Source organism: Acipenser ruthenus, chromosome 1, assembly GCF_902713425.1.
Source record: "Acipenser ruthenus chromosome 1, fAciRut3.2 maternal haplotype, whole genome shotgun sequence".
Classification (NCBI taxonomy): Eukaryota; Metazoa; Chordata; class Actinopteri; order Acipenseriformes; family Acipenseridae; genus Acipenser; species Acipenser ruthenus.
In genome coordinates this window covers 83,493,938-83,514,459 of record NC_081189.1, presented here as the reverse complement: position 1 = coordinate 83,514,459, position 20,522 = coordinate 83,493,938, and the positions used below count along the sequence as shown (strand labels likewise).

At 37.3% G+C, this 20,522-nt stretch overlaps 1 protein-coding gene across 3 annotated transcripts in view; it reads right to left on the bottom strand.

The window, feature by feature from the left end:
- LOC117421180 (uncharacterized) overlaps positions 1-20,522 on the bottom strand; it is a 100,536-nt gene that overhangs the window by 40,774 nt on the left and 39,240 nt on the right. Inside the window, exons 1-2 of one of the 3 annotated variants that reach the window (XM_059031216.1) lie at positions 7,661-7,791; positions 7,257-7,426 (exon numbers count right to left, since the gene is read on the bottom strand). In XM_059031216.1, coding sequence (XP_058887199.1) covers positions 7,257-7,352 — 96 coding nt within the window. In that variant the 5' untranslated portion in view covers positions 7,353-7,426; positions 7,661-7,791. Of the gene's footprint in view, positions 1-7,256; positions 7,638-7,660; positions 7,792-20,522 lie in introns of those variants that run through there. The other 2 variants (XM_034035241.3, XM_059031227.1) reach the window with 2 other exon arrangements.

Here is a 20,522-nt window from a genome sequence, read left to right as displayed (position 1 = left end):
GATTCCCCTTGTCGTAAAATTAGGGATAACCATAGGGTACGACTCCCAAAACAAAAGTAATGTTATTGTTAGGTTCACTTGCGTTGGTTCCCTAACATTAACAGGTTTTCTGCTTACTCAGTAAGAATTGGATATATATTATACACACTGCTTTAAGTACTCTTGATGTTTGCCTTTGCTGGCTGTTGTTACATTGGCCCTTCTGCAGCAGAACATCCCCTACTCTTAGCATTTGTTCTCTTTAATCCCAGATAGTTCAAGTACTACTATTGGAGCCCTCACTGTGATCATCCTATACCTGAAATCAAAGTGACGGGCTGACAGAGACAGGATGGGTAAATATCAAAGGCTCATCGATTCTACGAAAACATGCCGCAAAGAATCCTGATAACTGGCTGAACCAAAATAACCAGGGCAAATCCCTTTTGATAGGGAGCTTGGGTTTGATCCAAAGTTGACTAAATGTGGAATGGTGGGCATCAGTATTGCAATTCCAGTAATTCTTAACACCATTCAACAAAGCTAGACTCCTACATGATGGTCAGTGCTTACAAGGATGAATATATCTGCACAATAACTGAGGTCACTTGGAAAGTAGGGGAGCCAACATTGAAAGGGATAAATAATGCAGCAGGACAAGCTATTGTAATCTATTATAGGAGCTGAAAAACGTTGAAACACAGCTGAAGAAACCAACAATTAAAAACATGGCTTAGAGATGTCAAGCTGCAATTCTAGATTGCAGTCCTGAAATTAAATTATCTGCCTTTCTAAAGCTGGCAATCAACATGAAAACAGAGTGCCTGTAATCAGATTAAAAGCAGTGTAGGGTGTCTCTATTTGCAGAAGAGCTGTTCGCTTGTGCAGCTGAGTGCTCCTGGCTGTTCAAATAGTGCACAATGATGTCTCTTTTAATAATGTGTTCACTTTTTATCAAGCAAGCAAGCAAATTTGGAAATGGATTGGTTTAATTTTTTTGCGCTCACTTGCCCCATTGGCTTTGAAATTGACCAGTCAGGAACCACATATGCTTGTCTTTAATGTGGAAACGTTAGTGGACATGGAGTTCATTATTGTCATGTTTTGTGTGAATCTTCCAGTGAAGGTTGTTTAGTTGCCTTGCATGGTGCCAGCAGGGCTTACACTTGAATTTTGACAATTTTTTGATAAATTTTGATTGATTTCTTATTCATGGTTTATGATACTGAATTATAGTAATATAATTGAAGTATTATTATTAATTCCTAATATTCTAAACTAAATGAATATAACGTAATTAGGTTATGATAGTATTTTTCTGAAATGCACCTTTAAAAGGTAAACCAAAGAGGATACCAAATTATTTTGTAGTAAGGAAGGTGCCTAAAGGTGTCATAAAATGTCTCCGATTTTGCTAAATATTCCAATTTTTCACAGGTTCAGATATACTGCTACTGATTCTCCTGCAACTTGAACATATAACCATGTTAAATAGAAACCTCTTGATCGATCCCTATAGGCCACTAATCACATCAAAAAGCAGGCTACAGTATCTTGGCCTGTCTGTGTTTTACTGCATCATCCTGGCTGTGATTTCTATCACCACAGCCCTTGATGGCTTACCACTCAGAAGCAATCTAAAACCCCTGACTCTCCTTATGTCGCTTGGCAGCGGTCCAAGACTTGACATTTTATTGGATATAGGAAAAAATATTATTCATGTTTTGTCATTCTTTCATTTATTATTTATTTTTATTTTTTTAGTTTAAGAATCCATCATTAGAATTGACTAATGAGGACAGTTATTGCAGTTATCATGCCATTATGAGAGTCACTGGCATGCATCCTTTAAGAATGATAAACTAGTGTGAAAACAGGTTGTGTTTATTGAACGTTGTGTTAAAATATGTTCTCATTACTTAAGGTCCATAAATCTTACTTCGGAATAATAATTTTTCAGGGATAGATCATAGTCTTAAAATGCACCCATGTGCCTTTTAACTATTATATTTGTCTTTTGTAGTGTGTTTATGTTTGCTTTCCTTTACATTGACTTTATTCCTCTCTTTTATCTAGTGTTTTTCTGTACTTTACAAAATAAAATCATCCAAAAGCCTGGGTGCAATGGGTAGGATGGTTCATATATGGGATTAAAATAATTGTATTTTATAAGCCTTTTTAGGATTTATTCATCCTAGACAAGTGATTTTTTTAAATATATTTTAGTATTGCAGTACAGTAGACTCGGGTATAAAGGTACATTTAACTACTGTACATGTAGTTACAATTCACTGTACTGATATTTACTACATATAGTTTACACACAATTATGTGACTGTGAAGGCAGATATATTACTACTAATACATAATAAACAAAGTTATTTTCCTGATCACATCATTTTGTTGTAAGGACGTATTGCAACAAAAGCGCGTATTTAATGGATCTGTATTTTGAACTGTTTCCAAAATCTTGTGCATTTGTCACAAGGAAGGGTTCCCTTGTTGAGGTTAAAAACTGTAGAATGTGACTTTATAATCACCCTGTAAATAGCATTTATAGTATGTGGTATAATAGAACAGAATAAATAAAACATGCATTGTGTATTACTCTTTATACACTGGATTAATATAATGCCAGAATCATTAACCAGAGACCTTTGAGGGACTGGCTGCAATAGAAGGGTAATTTGATTTACAATAGCATTTTCAGATTTTAAAAAGATTATATTCAAAATGCATTATTTAAGGGTTATTAAATCATTTCTTGCCTTCTGCAATAACTGTCCTCATTAGTCAATTCTAATGATGGATTCTTAAACTAAAAAACTAAAAATAAATAATAAATGAAAGAATGACAAAACATGAATAATATTTTTTCCTATATCCAATAAAATGTCAAGTCTTGGACCGCTGCCAAGCGACATAAGGAGAGTCAGGGGTTTTAGATTGCTTCTGAGTGGTAAGCCATCAAGGGCTGTGGTGATAGAAATCACAGCCAGGATGATGCAGTAAAACACAGACAGGCCAAGATACTGTAGCCTGCTTTTTGATGTGATTAGTGGCCTAGAGGGATCGATCAAGAGGTTTCTATTTAACATGGTTATATGTTCAAGTTGCAGGAGAATCAGTAGCAGTATATCTGAACCTGTGAAAAATTTGAATATTTAGCAAAATCTGAGACATTTCATGACACCTTTAGGCACCTTCCTTACTACAAAATAATTTGGTATCCTCTTTGGTTTACCTTTTAAAGGTGCATTTCAGGTGCACTCAGTCATGATGCCTTAATTGTGAGAAGTGTTGAATTTAAATCAAGGGAATCAAGCCAGTACGATGCCAGCAATGGGTGAAGTTCGTGAGGAGGCTGCATTCCTGTGAAGTCTCTCGATTTTGTCGGCACACTCCCGCGTAAGATCTTCTGCCTCCGGATTATTTAGATCTCCAGTCTTAACATAAACTTAAACTTTATTTATTTATTATTATTTTCCCCATCCGACCTGCAAAAATGTCTTAGGCTACTTTATGATGTTGATGTAGGCTATATCAGATTCCAATAGGATACAAGTTAAGAATAAAGTATTTACTGTATATGTAAGAATTATTATATTTGTTCGGAGAAAGTTGTGCAGTAAGTCCGAAAAAGGAGACCTCTGGTTCTCATGTTTTCATAAGTTGACAGGTATTACTGTACTTGTTTAGCATGTTAAATTGCAGCTGATCTGTTGCCACGGAGATCCGACGCACTCTGTGTCTGTTGTTGCTCGGCTTTTAAAAAGCCTACAGTGAAGAAACGAGAGACTGGCTATTTTGTACGGCGCTCCTGACTTGGGAGAATGCACCTTTTTTTTGTTCTTTGTGCCTCGAAACAAAGACGGTGGAGTCTGTATTATTTTTTGTTTGTTTGTTTAAAGGGTGTCAGCCGACTGAGTGACTAAGATCCTTTGCAGCGAGGCATAGCCTACATAGACATGAAGGTTATCAGGTTGTGAGTGTGTGATGCTGTGTAATTGACTGTACTATTAAGTCTGGTGTTACCTCAAGTAAATCCTATCACTATTGAACATCTTATTATAAAAAAAATGTAACAATAACTAAAGCTTTCAGAATATTTCAGGGTCAATGTCTTGTTTTTACTGTGAACCTGAACAATAAATGTTCGGTTTTTTTGCAATCTGCCTCCTTGTTGTTTTGTATACTTCCTATCAGTCACTGATGTTCTGGCCAGTTAAATTCCTGTGTGAGAGATAATTATTAGAGGTCCCTCACCTTTATTGAGGGTGGCGTAGCTGAAACATACAATTGATAATTTTTGATTGATGCAACAATCAAGCGATATCCTTTAAAATAAATTCACCGTCTGAATAAGGATGCTTGGCACAAGCTTTTCACTAAAAGCAGGTGTGAAAATACTGCCAAGAAACAAATTCAGATTAAAAAACCTGAAACTCTGACACAAAAAGAAAACTCATGTGCTACTCTACCATCAACAGACTACATCAAACCACAGAAGAGAGAGAAATAAGTGCAAATGTAAACAAGCTTTTTTTTTTTTTACATTGTCCTCCATCTACTGCGTTTGTTTACAACAGTGAATGTCCTGGTGTGACGTCACGCACGCGCGCTCTTCCAGGTAGAGGTCTCGAAGGTTTTTGAAAACGGTTTAACCACCAATCTGCCTTTTTTTCCACTTTATAAGTAACGAATGTGAATGAAACTTTCAGGAGATGTATAGAAAATTTAGCTGCACTCAATGACTTTTTTTATGTCATTCCACCCCACCTTTAATACAGTGCTTACTATGTTAAAAACTCCATGGCAACCTGACAACAAACTTCAGTCAAGCAACAACTGGTATGTTTTTTAAAATAACTCCCATAATTTTCCAAAGACAGTTTGTGTATTTAGTACTATATTCAATTTGTGTTCAGTTTAGAAATAAAACTGGACTTGCTATTTCTGTAACTAGTTTATAATCCTTCCATCGACTTCAGAGTCGCGGAGATCAGGAGCTGCAGACACGGAGCTCACTCACCTGATTCACTGCTTCATTGCACAGCACAGCGACTGATGGGCACTCTCAACACATTCACACAGAGTTTCGTGCACAGAGGATCGTGGTCATTGGAGTGTTAATGTACTTAGCTATTACCAGGTTATATTGCAGAAAACTTTTATAAGGGATTGTCTTGCAAATTTCTGGAATGCAACCTGATGTGAAACATCTGCAGGATTAGTGCAATCAAAAATCAGATATTTTAGATAAATTCTGTAGAACTGTTTTAAGCTTGCTTTTATGAGATTTATCGTTTTCCTTGTTGAAAAAAGTGCTCAAATCAGGATATTAAAAACTGTAATCACTAAATGCAATTAGCAGTGTGTAACAGAGAGAGAGTGCTGAGGGTTGAATATCAAGACATTGACATTTTAAAATCTTGATACACTGTAATGATGTCCCTTAATTTGAATCACTCATATCAAACCAAAACCTGAATGCATTCTGCATCATGAAAGTAAAGTAACATGTAGAAAAACACTTGGCACAGGAAATGTACTGTAAAGCTTAACTAGCTTGTGACCTCCAAGAAGGAGACTCAGAGGCAAGAAGCTGCAGTTTAAAAAGCTGATGCCCACCTTTATTAACAATACTAAACAAAAACACAAGAACAAATTAAAGGCTTCTAAAAAAAAAAAATACAAATCAAAACACAAATCAAACACCCCAGCTTTGGCTATCACGGTGTATTTTACTTATCTTTCTCCTACTGTTCAGGCTGGGCATTTGCCTTGTGAACTCTTCTTTCACTGAACTTGCCAAAAGGATTTGGTTCCCATTGTATACCATGTGGCTGGGGCTTGATTGACCATCAGTTAGTCAATAAAGACCCAGCCACATTATACTCGTGGATTTTGGAAGGGATGGAATTAATCCAATCCCTTAACACTATAATTATGGAATTGCACTACTTTGTTCACCATATAAAATTTCACGCAATACGATTTTAATCCATGTTGTTGCTCTCCGGATAGAATTGCCATCACAGTTAGCAATTAAATACATTTATTGAAGCCGCTCACACAATTCACTCTCACTTTACTTGTTGATTAAAATGGGTTCATTTGTGGTTTAGAGGCAAGTTAAAAAACCTGTCTTAAAGTATACTGACATTATGGAGCCAGGTGACAACCCTAATAGCTAATATTTAGATTGATTAATTAGCATACAGTATGAAGTAAAAATTCTGAATTAAAAACTATATTATAAGCGCAGGGAAAAACAACAGATTATTACCGCTGCTTGCATCCAATTCAAAACACCTGTACTCGCTTATCAATGTCTTGACCTTTCTGCTCCTCCACTACCAGCAGATTAGCTGTACACCCCCCCCTCCGCTCCCCCGCTTCCAGAGCCCACTCCTTCTCCACTATACGTCACCCAACTGTACCAGTACTTGCATCAGCTTGTACTTCACTGAACTGCTCCATACCTTGCCGTATTCTACTACTGCTCTTAATTATAATTATAACTACGTCCTGTATCTTGTATTTGACTTATAGGTATCCATATTCACGTTTTTTTAATTGCTCTTATTTGAAATCATTCTCATCCATTTATCGTACTTATTACGTGCTCATACTGGACTTTACTTGTACAAGCAAATATTTTTAATATAAGTTAACTGCTCTTGGTCGAACACATTCTTACATGTCATTATTTACTGTATCCTCTATTATTTGAATTTGATCTCTTTGCTACTGATTTTATTATACTTTACAAGTGCTCTCATCTGTAATATGATACTCTGTAATGAGATATTCTGTAATGTGATATTTTGTAACAATTGTAAGGGCGTTTGCTAAGAAATAAATAATAATACTGTATGACTGATAAATTAACACACAGTATGAAGTGAACATTCCAGAAAATATTTTAGTGGGACTTAAATAAGACCTCAAGGCACTCCAATGTGTCAGAATTTCATTTTGCCGCCAAATGTATTATTTGTATTTTTTGTTTAGCTAATTGACACTTAATCCATTGTACAATTTTGAAGAAACTGTAATCAAATGAAAATGCCAATAAACAATGTAAAAAAAGAAACCTACAAATTCAAGTCTGTTTAACTTTTAATTTAAATGACAAACAAATCTTAAAATGCCACTCAGTTTAAACAACAACAAAATCTTACTTCTGCATCATACATGAACAACAATGATGATAACATAATTTGCTACCACCATTTCTGTTGAATGTTTTGAAGAAGAAAAAAAAACCTTACCTCTACATCCTTGTTTTTCTCTTTGTTTTTGCTTGAACTTCTCCCATTGCTGGCCGTTTCTCTGGCTGGGACTACAGAGATCTGTTGAAGAGGCATCTTACTGTGTATGATACCTGATTAGGTACCCTATCTGCATAATTGTTCATTTCTTTGCTCTGGCCAGCTCCATTCTAACAAAAAAAAAAGAAAGACAAAAAATTATAATCCAGAAGTTTTAATAAATAAATAAAAATAGCAGCCAATATTTCCTGTCATTGTGTTTGCATAAATGTGCAAAGTACACAAGCTGTCACAGACAAAATCAAGCCTTGTGACGGGGATGACTTAATGCAAGTCACTACAAGCATGCTCTGACACTAAAGCCCCCCTGTGCAGTGTGGGAGCCAATTCAATTTCTTTAGTACCTAATAACTGTCATGGAAACCAAGCCTTGGTTTTACAGGCTTTTATTACCAGCTGCTTCTGTTGATGACAGACTACCACATTTGGAGTGGCAAATACCTGTGCCGAGAGACGTCGTACTGACTGGGTAAATACGCACAAGGCTAAAAAGGCTTAGTGTCCTATTTTAGACCCAAATCCCATCCTGCTTGAGAAGCACAGATAGCCTGCTGTGTCGTTCATGCATATAATCTACTTAGATCAAAGGATCTGCTTGAACTGAGCAGTAACACCAAGAGAATAGGGTGTAAAAAGGAATGACACATGGATGTTGGTGTTACTTTAACAATATCATGTACAGTATTTTACAGTGTTAACTGAGAATTGTCAGGATTATTATTATTATTTATTTCTTAGCAGACGCCCTTATCCAGGACGACTTACAATTGTTACAAGATATCACATTATTTTTACATACAATTACCCATTTATACAATTGGGTTTTTACTGGAGCAATCTAGGTAAAGTACCTTGCTCAAGGGTACAGCAGTAGTGTCCCCACCTGGGACTGAACCCACGACCCTCCAGTCAAGAGTCCAAAGCCCTAACAACTACTCTACACTGCTGCCCTGTACACAACTATATGAATGTTGTGATAAAATATACTTTTAAAAGAAGCATGCATTTTAGTTACATTATGTACATTGCAATTTTTTTTTCTTATGACTACCAACGGGTAACATGCTTAAAAAGGAAATCAGAGACACGATGCTGATTATGAAAGCAAGAACACAAGCATGTCCTCAGTATGTACTGAGACAACCCACACTTGAGTTATTATTCAGGCAAGTGATACAAATTCCAGCCTCACCACAAAGCACTTGCTGCACTGAACAAACCGTGACACTATTTTCATTGAGGAAAAATAAAAATCTAATTTAATAAGGCCTAATCATTTAAATACTGTTTTAGGTACAGTACAATGACAGCACAATAATAACTAGTGTCTCTGTGTCTGTCTCTGCCAGCAATGGATTTGACAGCAGGCTGCTCATAACAGTTGATAACTATACATGGGCACCAGGAGAAACGTGAGTCCACTGATGCTCAGCCTTATGAAATGATATAGAGCAGTATTGTAACACAGTGTTAGTTTTAATGTTTTTCAATTTTCACTTAACAAGATTATTTATCATATCATTTATGTCACTTACAATAGATTATTAGTAGTAGTAGTAGTCGTACTAGTACTAGTATTATTGTTATAGTTTTTATTTTGTTTATTTACTACTGAATTATTGTTTGATCACAAAACAAACTGTATGAGTTTAATATTTTATTCACATGTTTTATTGTGTTCCTACCCCTGCATCAGTATCTTGGGTGAATTATCTTGCTGCATTCCAGAGTGTGTAGTAGATTTGTAATGTCTGACAGATGTCCTCGGAGGGCAGGAGCAAGATGGCACCATAAATTTTAATTTAACTAATTTCCATTGACGGTGTATTTAAAGAGAGAAAGAAGTCTTTTTAATTCCTGTTTTATTTTTGTTCACCTACTTTAGATAAATGCATGCTTCATTATACTACTGGACCTTGTTACGTGAGCAAAGATATATTATCTGTGACCGTTAGAATGCAAGTTATGAGCTATAATGATCTTGGTTAAAGAAAACAATTGCAATGTTTCATGAATTATTATCTGTTTAAATGCAGCTGAATTATTTTACTTTATATTTAATATTGCATAGTTTTCAGGGTTCGAAAGGATGGATGCTGAAGCTGGCATAATTTTCAAAGGCTCAAGTTGAATTTATTTTACAATTCAGAAATAAACAAAAGCAAGGGAAGGAGAACTGGGAGTGAAATAACATAACTTAATCGCAGTTTCACCCTCACAGACTACCAGGATAGGACTGTGACCCTGCTTAAACCTTTCTAGCCTTGGGCCCATCCTACCTAAGCATGGGACTGCAGTCCCACTTTCACACCCAAACATCCACCCACTCAGGCTTCCCAACACCTATGAGCTCACTCACACACCCCACAACTCAGCCACTCACCTTGCACACCGTCCTTAAAGCCTCACTCTCCTGAAACAACACAACAACCCCCTCCCCCCTCAATCTAACAGAACACCCACCGCCCAATATACAACCCCTCCCCCCTCAATCTAACAGAACACCCACCACCCCTATATACAACCTCTCCCCCCTCAATCTAACAGAACACCTACCACCCCCTTATATACAACCCCTCAATCTAACAGAACACCCACCACCCTATATACAACCCCTCCACCCTCAATCTAACAGAACACCCACCACCCTATATACAACCGCTCCACCCTCAATCTAACAGAACACCCACCACCCCTATATACAACCCCTCAATCTAACAGAACACCCACCACCCCTATATACAACCCCTCCACCCTCGATCTAACAGAACACCCACCACCCCTATATACAACCCCTCAATCTAACAGAACACCCACCACCCCTATATACAACCCCTCCACCCTCAATCTAACAGAACACCCACCACCCCTATATACAACCCCTCCACCCTCAATCTAACAGAACACCCACCACCCCTATATACAACCTCCTCCCCCCTCAATATAACAGAACACCCACCACCCCCTATATACAACCCCCTTCACCCCAGACCTGGCTATTCTGCCTTTTATTGCAACTATGGTACCATTCAGTAGAGTGACAATTATAATGGGATACTTGAGCTGAAACCTCCAGACAGAAGGAGTACATTTTTAAAAAAGGTTGAAAACCACTGTTCTAATGGATCTCTCACCTCTATACAGAAACTAAAAGGGTGGCAGAGTCAGAGCTACAATTATTACCTGTGTTAAACTGTAACTGTTACAATTAAATTCAATGTCAATAAAATAATTTCAATCATTTTAGTAGCAGTGTGGGCCCTGCCTTAATAGCCCTAGTCCCTCTCTTACGGGCCACCTCTTACAGCATGAGAATAGACAAACACACTCAGGACAGTCTGACTTCTTTATGTTTCTGCTACTAGCTGGTACAAGAACTGAGGTTTTACTGCAGTCAGTTCCAATTAATCTCACATTTCCTGACTCATTTGGACCTTGTGCAGCTGTTATAATTTTATCCCGGTCGATAACATTTTATAAACGTTAAATGATACAGCTTTATGGCAGTTTGGCAGGCAACAGGTCTATTGTCTTTTTGCTAAATATCTTGCTGGTTAGCTCTGAACAAACTCTGGTCATTCACTATGTCATACACAAGGTGAAATATGCAATGCATACCTGACAAAAATGCTTCCTCTTACCTATGGTCATTCAATATTCAAGCCTTTGGCACTGTCTTGTGTCCAATGCTCCAAAGGCACTAAACAAATCAGTAATGGTAGGGACCAATAATTTCAGTACAAAAAACTAACTGTTAAGATTATTTTCATTAGTTCTGATTTAAAAAAAAAAAAAAGTTTTGTATGTACAGTAGTCCCTCGCTAATACAGACCCTGCTATGCCATACATTCGGATATGCCGATATCCAATTAAGTGTGATGCTAGGTCGCCGAGAATTGCATGACCCAAAGAGACACATTAAAAAAAAAAAAAACAGCTTTTATACTAACACCAAAAAAAAGGACTAAAATAAAATGAAGAACAGATACAAGTAGCCTACAAAATTAAAAGAGGTCCTATAAACTCATACCCTACAGAGTTTAAGCTAACTGCGATTGATCAGTTTGAAAAGGGCAAGAAGCTTTCATAAATACTGATGGTTTGAAATGCAAGATGTGGACTACAATAATTAAAATGATGAATTAGAAGTCTGTGACAGGGTAAGATAGTCCGGCCTTAAGTCTATGGTCGGCTTGTGGCGGCCATCTTGGTGGAGTCGAACTGCACGTGTGATTTGAGTTTCCCCTCATAGTCAGCTATTATCTGATACACCTGTCAACTAGTGATATGTGTGTCACTGATTCTAGGGGTGGAGCTCAGCGCATACAAGGGGAATGCGCAGGTAACAGGGTTAGTTGAGCCTGGGGGAGGGAGGAGAGAGGAGCCAACTGGAGTACACAATCATGTTACCAGTACAAGGATAGAATCCTGTCTCAACGAACCCTTAGATGCTGTGTTCAACTGGACTCCTTGTTAGCCTTGTTGGAAGACAACCCCGGCTTTAAAGGGACACTCACCTTTTTCTTTCTTTTCTGTTATAAACACGGTTTCTTTTGTCTATTACTGTGTGGTTCACTGTACACAAAGTGTAAAGTAAATACGTGCTGGGGAGAACGTCCTGCAAATAAACTACATGTTTTATTTTCAAATGTATCCTTTCCACACCACTCCTCCGGAGCCTCTCACAAAGTCTTTAAGTGCTGTTGTAAAGAAAGTCTAACTCATATCAACAGAAAACAAAAGTAGCAGGTAGGCTATGTGTTTTACTTGTAGCCACGTATGCACTGTAAAATGTACATTTAAAAATGATTTATTTCTGTAAAGTGTGTGCAGTATATGTAAGGTACTGGTAGGCTATAGGCTAAAGTAAAAGGGTAGTGTGCTTGGTATTCATTTAATTTTACTGTTGTACTGCACACTCTATAGGCCTATTCTACATATTTATATTTTTCCATAATGTAATGTGTACAGAGAACACATTAATGTTATTTCAGCGCAATTATTTATACATTTAAAATAAATTGAGCGCTTTATTTTTTAAAACCAGACACCTAGTTATTATGGACAATCTGTCTGTTTCCCGACATGTCCGGTTTAGTGAGGAACAACTGTAACAGGACAAATTCTAAGGTTGGCAAAGTGTCTCCCTTCGCATTCTGATTGTTATCCGATCTACCTTTCTCAACTTTACACTGCCTAGCAAGTCATGACATGAACACAGAATGTGCAACATGGAACTTGGATGCCACATTTACATTGTAACCATAAAAACCATCTGTAGAACTAATTCCAGTATCAACCTGGGGGGGTGGTATGACATTTTAGTATAATTTCCATTAAAAAAATCCATCCTTCCAATAGTTCCCTGAAAGTATATTCAGTTGTTAAAGGAAATGTTAGCTTTCTTGTTGATACAGAGATGGAAGGCAATGTTTTCTTTTCAACTGATCAACTTTTGTTACATGTTACTTATAATGTTCAACAATTAGATACCAGCAATAAATTCTTTCTGCTATTGTGCAATAACCAGAAAAAAAACAAAACAAAAAAAAACATATTTAATTTATAAAATAATAACACTATGCAATCAACTTTAAATAAAGTACAAACTTTGTAAAAATGGACAGTAAAAACTAAAATGTTAAAACAAAACATATATATTACGTCATCCTGATTACATCACGGCTTGTTTTCCTTTGATATGCATATCATCTAGTAACTGGCAATCCTTATTATTCAAGAATGACAGATTCATATTTTAGACACACTCCAGTAAAGTGACATATTCAGCACCTGTCCTGAACTTGCTTGAATGCTATTCTCAAAGTTAACACTATTCAGCCACTGAGCTTCAAAAGAACATCTTCTGCCCCCTCTCTCTTACTTCACTCTGGAGCTGTGGAGCAAGGAAAGTACAATCCACCATGGCCCTGTGTCCGGCCTAAGACTGCAAGAAGAAAACCCATATTCTCTCCTTCCAGCTTGGCTCCCTTTGACTCTGAGGATGAGAGACAGACCCTAAAAAAGTATGAAGATCATCAGTTCTTTATGATAATAATAAAGTACCTGAACAAGCTCCTTAAAAAGTCCAGCTCAGGACCAGATTTCTTAAAGCTTCAGGCTTATGTTAGAAAACTACAATGGCAGAAGAAACAATGAGTTCTGCTGTGTTAGGCACCTTTAAGGCCTTCCTCAGGTTGAGCTGTGAGAGATTCAATGACACATCTGAGTTCAGATCCAGTGGCACTGATGGAGCACCTATATCTGTCTGGAAAGGTGAACTTCAAAAGGGCATTGCAGTGAAAAAGCCATGGCTATAGAAAACCAGCCCATTGATATGCAAGGATTTGAATCTCTGGCAGCAGGGGAGTCTTGTAATGTTGGAGCAGCCGAGAATTTTGAAGGAGCTGCAGGAGGGCTGGATTCCATCTAGAAGTAGAGGGTTTTTTTCAGCTGCGAATTATAGTATTTAGATACACGCAGAAGAGGCTGCCCTCATCTTAACTTAAATAACCTACCCACATTTGTTTTTATATTGTGTGCAATATTCTTAGTAAAAGTGTATGGTGGTGTATACTGTAGGTTTGATGTTGTTGAGCAGTCAGCTGACAGGAATCACTTGGGGGGGAAAAGGATTCCCTTCTATAATCCTTATTTACATTGGAAGCTGTTTTTTATAAGAAGGCAGCTTGGCATTGGCTTCTCCCCAGCTTATGTTAACTATTAAAACAAGAAGCTCTATAGCATAGTTTTATTGTGTACAATGGATGTTACTCTTTAGTTTCAGTCATTTTATTTTACTGTTTTGGGTCAAAAGCTAATGTTTTCATCAGTGTACTGTTTCGAGGTAAATCTAGACTGACCAACCATCTTGACTTTACAGGGCTGTTCTGAATTTGTGGGTCAGTGTGTGTTGCACCCTTAAAAAGAAACACGCAGCAGTCCGCTTTCTTCTTCTTTTTGCAACTTTATTAAGCCACGGTCCGAATCAGTTTTTAACAAAGCAAGTCGTATTACTTCTTTCGTACATACAACTCAGGTTTTTTCTGCTCACAGATCTAGCGTTTTTAGTTGTATTTTCTTATTTTTTTTTCATATGTAGCCGTTCACTGTTATCACATGTGCACACTTCCTTTTTCTTTTCGTTCATTTTTCACGCTGTGACCTTCAACCTCCCTACGTTCAAAACCGTCTACGTCTTAAAGGTACAGTGCTCCATTACAAACTAATTTGAGTCTGGCTACTGTAAAAAAAAAAAAAAAAAAAAACAGGTATTGTATGTGCTTTTCATTTCTGCATGAAGATTTTAAATACATCAACTAATGCTCAACATCCATATTTTTATTCCTAGCATTTTCTAGGGCTCAACATGTGTCCCTGTTCCAGCACCCTTAGGCCAGGACCCCAAACTGTCATGATTTCCTTGAGTAATCTCTACTGCAAAGAAAAATACTGTACACAGCTTCGGTGTCACTGATTACTAATAGTATAAATACTTGACTGTATGAATATCTCCACTGAGTTGCTATAAAGGCATTGGATCTATTTTTCAGTCATGTATTTTAGTAACAGCCTGTTAGTTTTTCTTGTTTTCTGCTCTGGGAATAGGGTACCAATTAAAATGCAGATATAATCACTGAAAGCATCACGAACACACAGAGATGTACGATCTGGGAATTGTTTACTTCTTCCAGACTTTTTTTGTCTGCAGGGTGCAAGTGAGTACAAAGAGACAGAATTGCAATGGTTAAATGGTGTCAAAAATACATTTCACCTCAAATAGGCGCAAGGGAATACATTGCATGAAAAAAAAAAAGTACTGTATTCCGTGAAAGTAAATTCATCGAGTTTGTCAGTGCACAATGCAATGATCACTTCTACAACATGGAACACAGAGACTAAGCTTTTATTTCTTGGTTTCTGGCAGGTACAAATTTTATTTTTTCCCTTTTGTAAGACACTGGTACGCAAAGAAAGCTGTTCACGAAGACAATCATAATGTGACCATTGATTCATTTTCCCCTGACAACAGCGGAACCATTTAGAAACCGCAATATCATCAAACATTAAATATGAGCTTTATCCATTCAATGTGCCTTTTATCCATTCAGTGCGCTTTGTCATTCAATGTGCTTTTTATCCATTCGATGCATTTTTTTTTATCCAATCAATCCCATCCGCCCGCCCATTCCCACCCCTTCTACATCGGGGAGATCAGTGTTCCTCCTTGTTACCTGTTAACCTGTTCAGCCAATGAGAGGCTTCGACTTTCAAACTGAAATATGGTAGCTGTCTTGTGCCGTCTGTGGAAATTAAAAAGGGTCTTGTTGTTTTACCTATTTTGTATGTAAAAAGTTGCATATTAAGTAACGTTATTAAGCCTTGCGGTTAATTTTACAACGTTTTTTATTTTATTTTATTAGGTTCACATGGCTGAAGCTGCTAGGCCTGACGTAGCGACCCAGCTACAGAACTACGCTCGACAAAAAATTATTCTACCGAGAAATATGCTTGAAATTAATAGCAGTGATGATACCGTTTTGTACATTTTAGAGTGGCTTCAAAGTATTTTAATTAATTCAGAGGCAAGCGGAATTTATTCAAATGGCCTGTTGGTGGAAGTTTTATCTGAAGTCATTTCTGAGTTACATTGTGAGTTTGCCGGTGTTGTAACCAATTCAGTACCCCCTCAGAAACCTGTATTCCCTGGCACATTGCGCATGAGTAAAATTAGATCGTCTAACAGGCCGTCTAATTTTTCTTTTGCTCATGTCCGAGGTAAAATATGAGTGATGTGCATGCGCAGCAGTTGACTGCTGCCTTTTGCAATCATTTACTAACTTTTTCGACAGGACGGCATGTTTTCTTTGTGATGTGTATAATCAGTTATAGTTTGTTTTCATTAAAAATGTCTTTGACATGCACAGCTAAAACAATCTTTAAATAATTAATGCTTAATGTATTAACTATGCAACCTACCTGTTTATAAACGATTGTGCCGATTTCAAAGTAACCTATTTTTTATATATGTTTTGGATTTCAAAACTTGAAAGTTGAAAGTAAATGATCACAAAAGTTTTCACGAATGTTGTTGCTCTGTGGCTTGTGCTGTTATGTCTGGAATAAACACGAGTCATGTAAATTATATTAAAAATGCATAATGTATTACATATAACATTATTGTTTACAGATATTTGTGTATATATTTATTTTATATACAGTACACACACAAGATTGCTATTAACAGTGACAAACACAGGGGATACCAAATTAGACAGCTGACAATGGGCGGAGCGGATGGGATTGACAGTTTGCAGGTGCATGCATCGAATGGATAAAAAGCACACTGAATGACAAAGTGCACACCGAATGGATAAAAGGCACATTGAAGGTATAAAGCTCATATTTAATGTTTGATGCTAGTTTTTAACATTTGACTGTTGCATTTAACATTCGATGGTAGTATTTAACATTCAATACTTGCATTTAATATTCAATCTTGAATTTATCTGATGTTAAAATTTAACATTTGATACATGAATTTAATATTTAATGCTAGTATTTATTATTTGATGCTAAAATTCAATATTCAATACTTGCTTAAATTTAACGTTTAATGAATTGCCATTGATTATTTAATTTTTGTTACTTTCACCTCACATAATACGTGACCATGTGTGGTCCAGTGGTTAAAGAAAAGGGCTTGTAACCAGGAGGTCCTGGTTCAAATCCCACCTCAGCCACTAACTCATTGTGTGACCCTGAGCAAGTCACTTACCTCCTTGTGCTCCGTCTTTCAGGTGAGACGTAATTGTAAGTGACTCTGCAGCTGATGCACAGTTCACACACCCTAGTCTCAGTAAGTCGCCTTGGATAAAGACGTCTGCTAAATAAACAAATAATAATAATAATAATGCAAGTTATCTCGGCCCTGTAATACAAAACAATGCGTTATTTTTGAAGTGGATGGGAAACGGTAAACACTATTTGCAAGATATAAATGGTAAAACAAACCAAATATAGAAATACACTTTTTTTATTGCCATAAATGAACTGCTAGCCGGGTTTAACTGTATACAAGATCAACATTCAGAATTGCCGACCTGCAGGCGTGTCGCTCGCATTCCTCATGCCAGCGTAGTTATTTTCTCCTGCTGGAGGTTCAAAACAGTTCAGAATCGGGCATCAAACCACTTATTCTTATTCCCCACAATTTCTTTCATTACACACCACACTCCCGCTGTCCTTATTGTAATACAGACTACTCATGACGTCGGAGAAATTCTCAATGACGCTTTCACAGTCTGAAGCCATGTATATCTCTCAGCTGTTCCTGGTATGTGTTCCCCCTAGTGACGTCACGCCAACTTCGTACATCTCCGGTGCGTTTTTGGTATTTTCTGGAATTATTGATAGTTTTAGGTCTCTTACTGCTCTAAAATTGATCATGGAGATTTAATTTCTTGCTCATTGTGAAAGTAAACCAAGTACGACCCCAGAGCCAAAAAATGATTTTCTATGTCAGACATGGACTTTAAGGTGAAATACCAAAAAGCAATACAGGTTGTCGTTCTTACATTAACAACACATTTATGCTCTACTGGATACATTAAGCTTTGAATAATTGCATTATTAAGACTTAGCCAATACTTTTTTTTTTTCTTTCAAATACTTTCATCCAACAACCCAAGGGAGAACATAAGAACAGCAGTGCTTATAACTTTAATTTCCTGCAGGCATCTCCAAACGGAAGCCTCCAGGACCACATCAGGCCCTCTGAGTTTTGTGTGGAGGTCCTGATCTTCTTAGGAAAATGAGGAACTGTACAAGACTGCTAATGATTGATTGCTTTTTGAATTGCAGCAGCTGAGCCTTGGAAAAGTCCTCATTTAAATGTACTTTATTGTATGGTGTTTTGTTTTGGATAGCATTTTATGTATGTAATTAGTTTCTATCATTCCAAACTGGCTTGCACCAGAAATATTTATCCAACTGGGGTAATCTCTGCTTAATCTTCCTTATTCTGTCATGTGTTTTTGTGTTGTGTAACAAGACTGGTGCCAAACAAGGACAGTACCAACCATGTCACCTAACTGACCCGGAGTCTGAGGGACTTCCCTGGTTTCTAGGCTTTGTTCCAAACCCTTAACTGTCATTGCAAATTAAATTCTGCATCTCTCAAAGCTGCTTGTAAAATGACAGCTTATGTCCAGAAATAATTACCTTCAATCAGAATAAAAAACAGAATATTAGCAATGTCACATACACAGTGAGGTAAAGGTGAATACATTTTGGCTACACATCTAAAGTAACGCTTTTTTTAATCAGACCGGATTGGGTTGTAGAGGTTGAAGACGTCTAAATGAGCTGTTTGTAACACTATGTAACACAATTTTTGTTCCTGGGTAGTAAGTGTTATTTCCTAATTGCTTATGCCTCAAAAGTATAGAAAATGGGTATTATTCCCCACAAACTTTGCTTTTGTGACCAGGACAGTGATATTTTGAAATTTACCTATTTCCAATGAGAAAACGGGCGAATTTGTGTCTTTTCGTCAGAAAAAACAACATATGAATCCAAATTAACATGTATTTATACTAAAGTAATACAAAAATGACTACAGAAGATTTAGAAGTGAGTAGTTTTTCGAGATTTACGATTATACTGTAAATCACTTTCACGAATCAGCCCCCAAATGTAGTCTCCCATCATTAGACTGTCCTTGGTAGTGGCGTTCAAAGTCCAGTATATCCTGGTGGAAGCGCTCGCCTTGCTCCTCCGAGTACGCTCCCATGTTCTCCTTGAATTTATCAAGATGAGCATCAAGGATATGGACTTTGAGGGACATCCTACAGCCCATTGTGCCGTAGTTCTTCACCAGTGTCTCAACCAGCTCCACATAGTTTTCGGCCTTGTGATTGCCCAGGAAGCCCCGAACCACTGCGACAAAGCTGTTCCAAGCCACTTTCTCCTTACTAGTGAGCTTCTTGGGGAATCCATTGCACTCCAGGATCTTCTTTATCTGTGGTTCAACGAAGACACCGGCTTTGACCTTTGCCTCAGACAGCTTAGGGAAGAAGTCTTGAAGGTACTTGAAGGCTGCCGACTCCTTATCTAGAGCTCTGACAAATTGTTTCATAAGGCCCAATTTGATGTGCAGTGGTGGCATCAGCACCTTCCGGGGGTCCACCAGTGGCTCCCACTTGACGTTGTTCCTCCCCACAGAGAACTCAGTCCGCTGTGGCCAGTCCTGCCTGTGGTAGTGCGCCTTGGTGTCCCTGCTGTCCCAAAGGCAAAGATAGCAGGGAAACTTGGTAAAACCGCCTTGGAGACCCATCAGGAATGCCACCATTTTGAAGTCTCCTATGACCTTGATGCCATCTCAGAAAAATGCAGATATGTATCTACTTAGGCAGCTGGAACTAAACTGAACTGGTGGGCTTAAGGCCCCTGTATTTGTACTACTATTTATATTACTGGAAAGTTCTAGAAAGTTCTAGAAGTTACTCCAAGTTTACTCAGCACTGAATCTATCTGGAATGTTCTGGAAAATAGGTAAATTTCAAAATATCGCTGTCCTGGTCACAAAAGCAAAGTTTGTGGGGAATAATAGCCATTTTCTATACTTTTGAGGCATAAGCAATTAGGAAATAACACTTACTACCCAGGAACAAAAAAATAATAATAATTTGTTACACAGTGTAATCATACATGTATAAAAATCGCCTTATAAGATTACAATTGGATTTAGACGTCTGAAAATGAATGTAATTTTCTTTGCTTTAGAGCTGTAGTCCTTCCCCTGAGTAAGCTGCATATAAATTATAATTATATGCAGATTAACAAGAAAATATGTATTCTGTCTGTCTGACGTTTAGAGGTGCAGACCTGTTACCTACTTTAGAACAAAGGATAGGTGGGAGACAGTATCAAAAGTAAAAATGCAGTATCTGAAGAAACATATATATCTTACCATAATCCAAACTTTAATTTGTGCTGCAATTTGATTGCATTGACCAAAACTAACAGTTTGATTCAATCTAGGATTAAACACAAACTGAAGTGTAAGAGAGAGAGAAAAAATTGTTATTCCATTTATTCTTTTAAATTGTGTGTTTTAAATAATTTAGAGCTCAGTTACGCAAAGTACTAGCAGGTTTAACTTAAAAACATCTAAAACTACAACATTTTGGCATGAAAATTGAT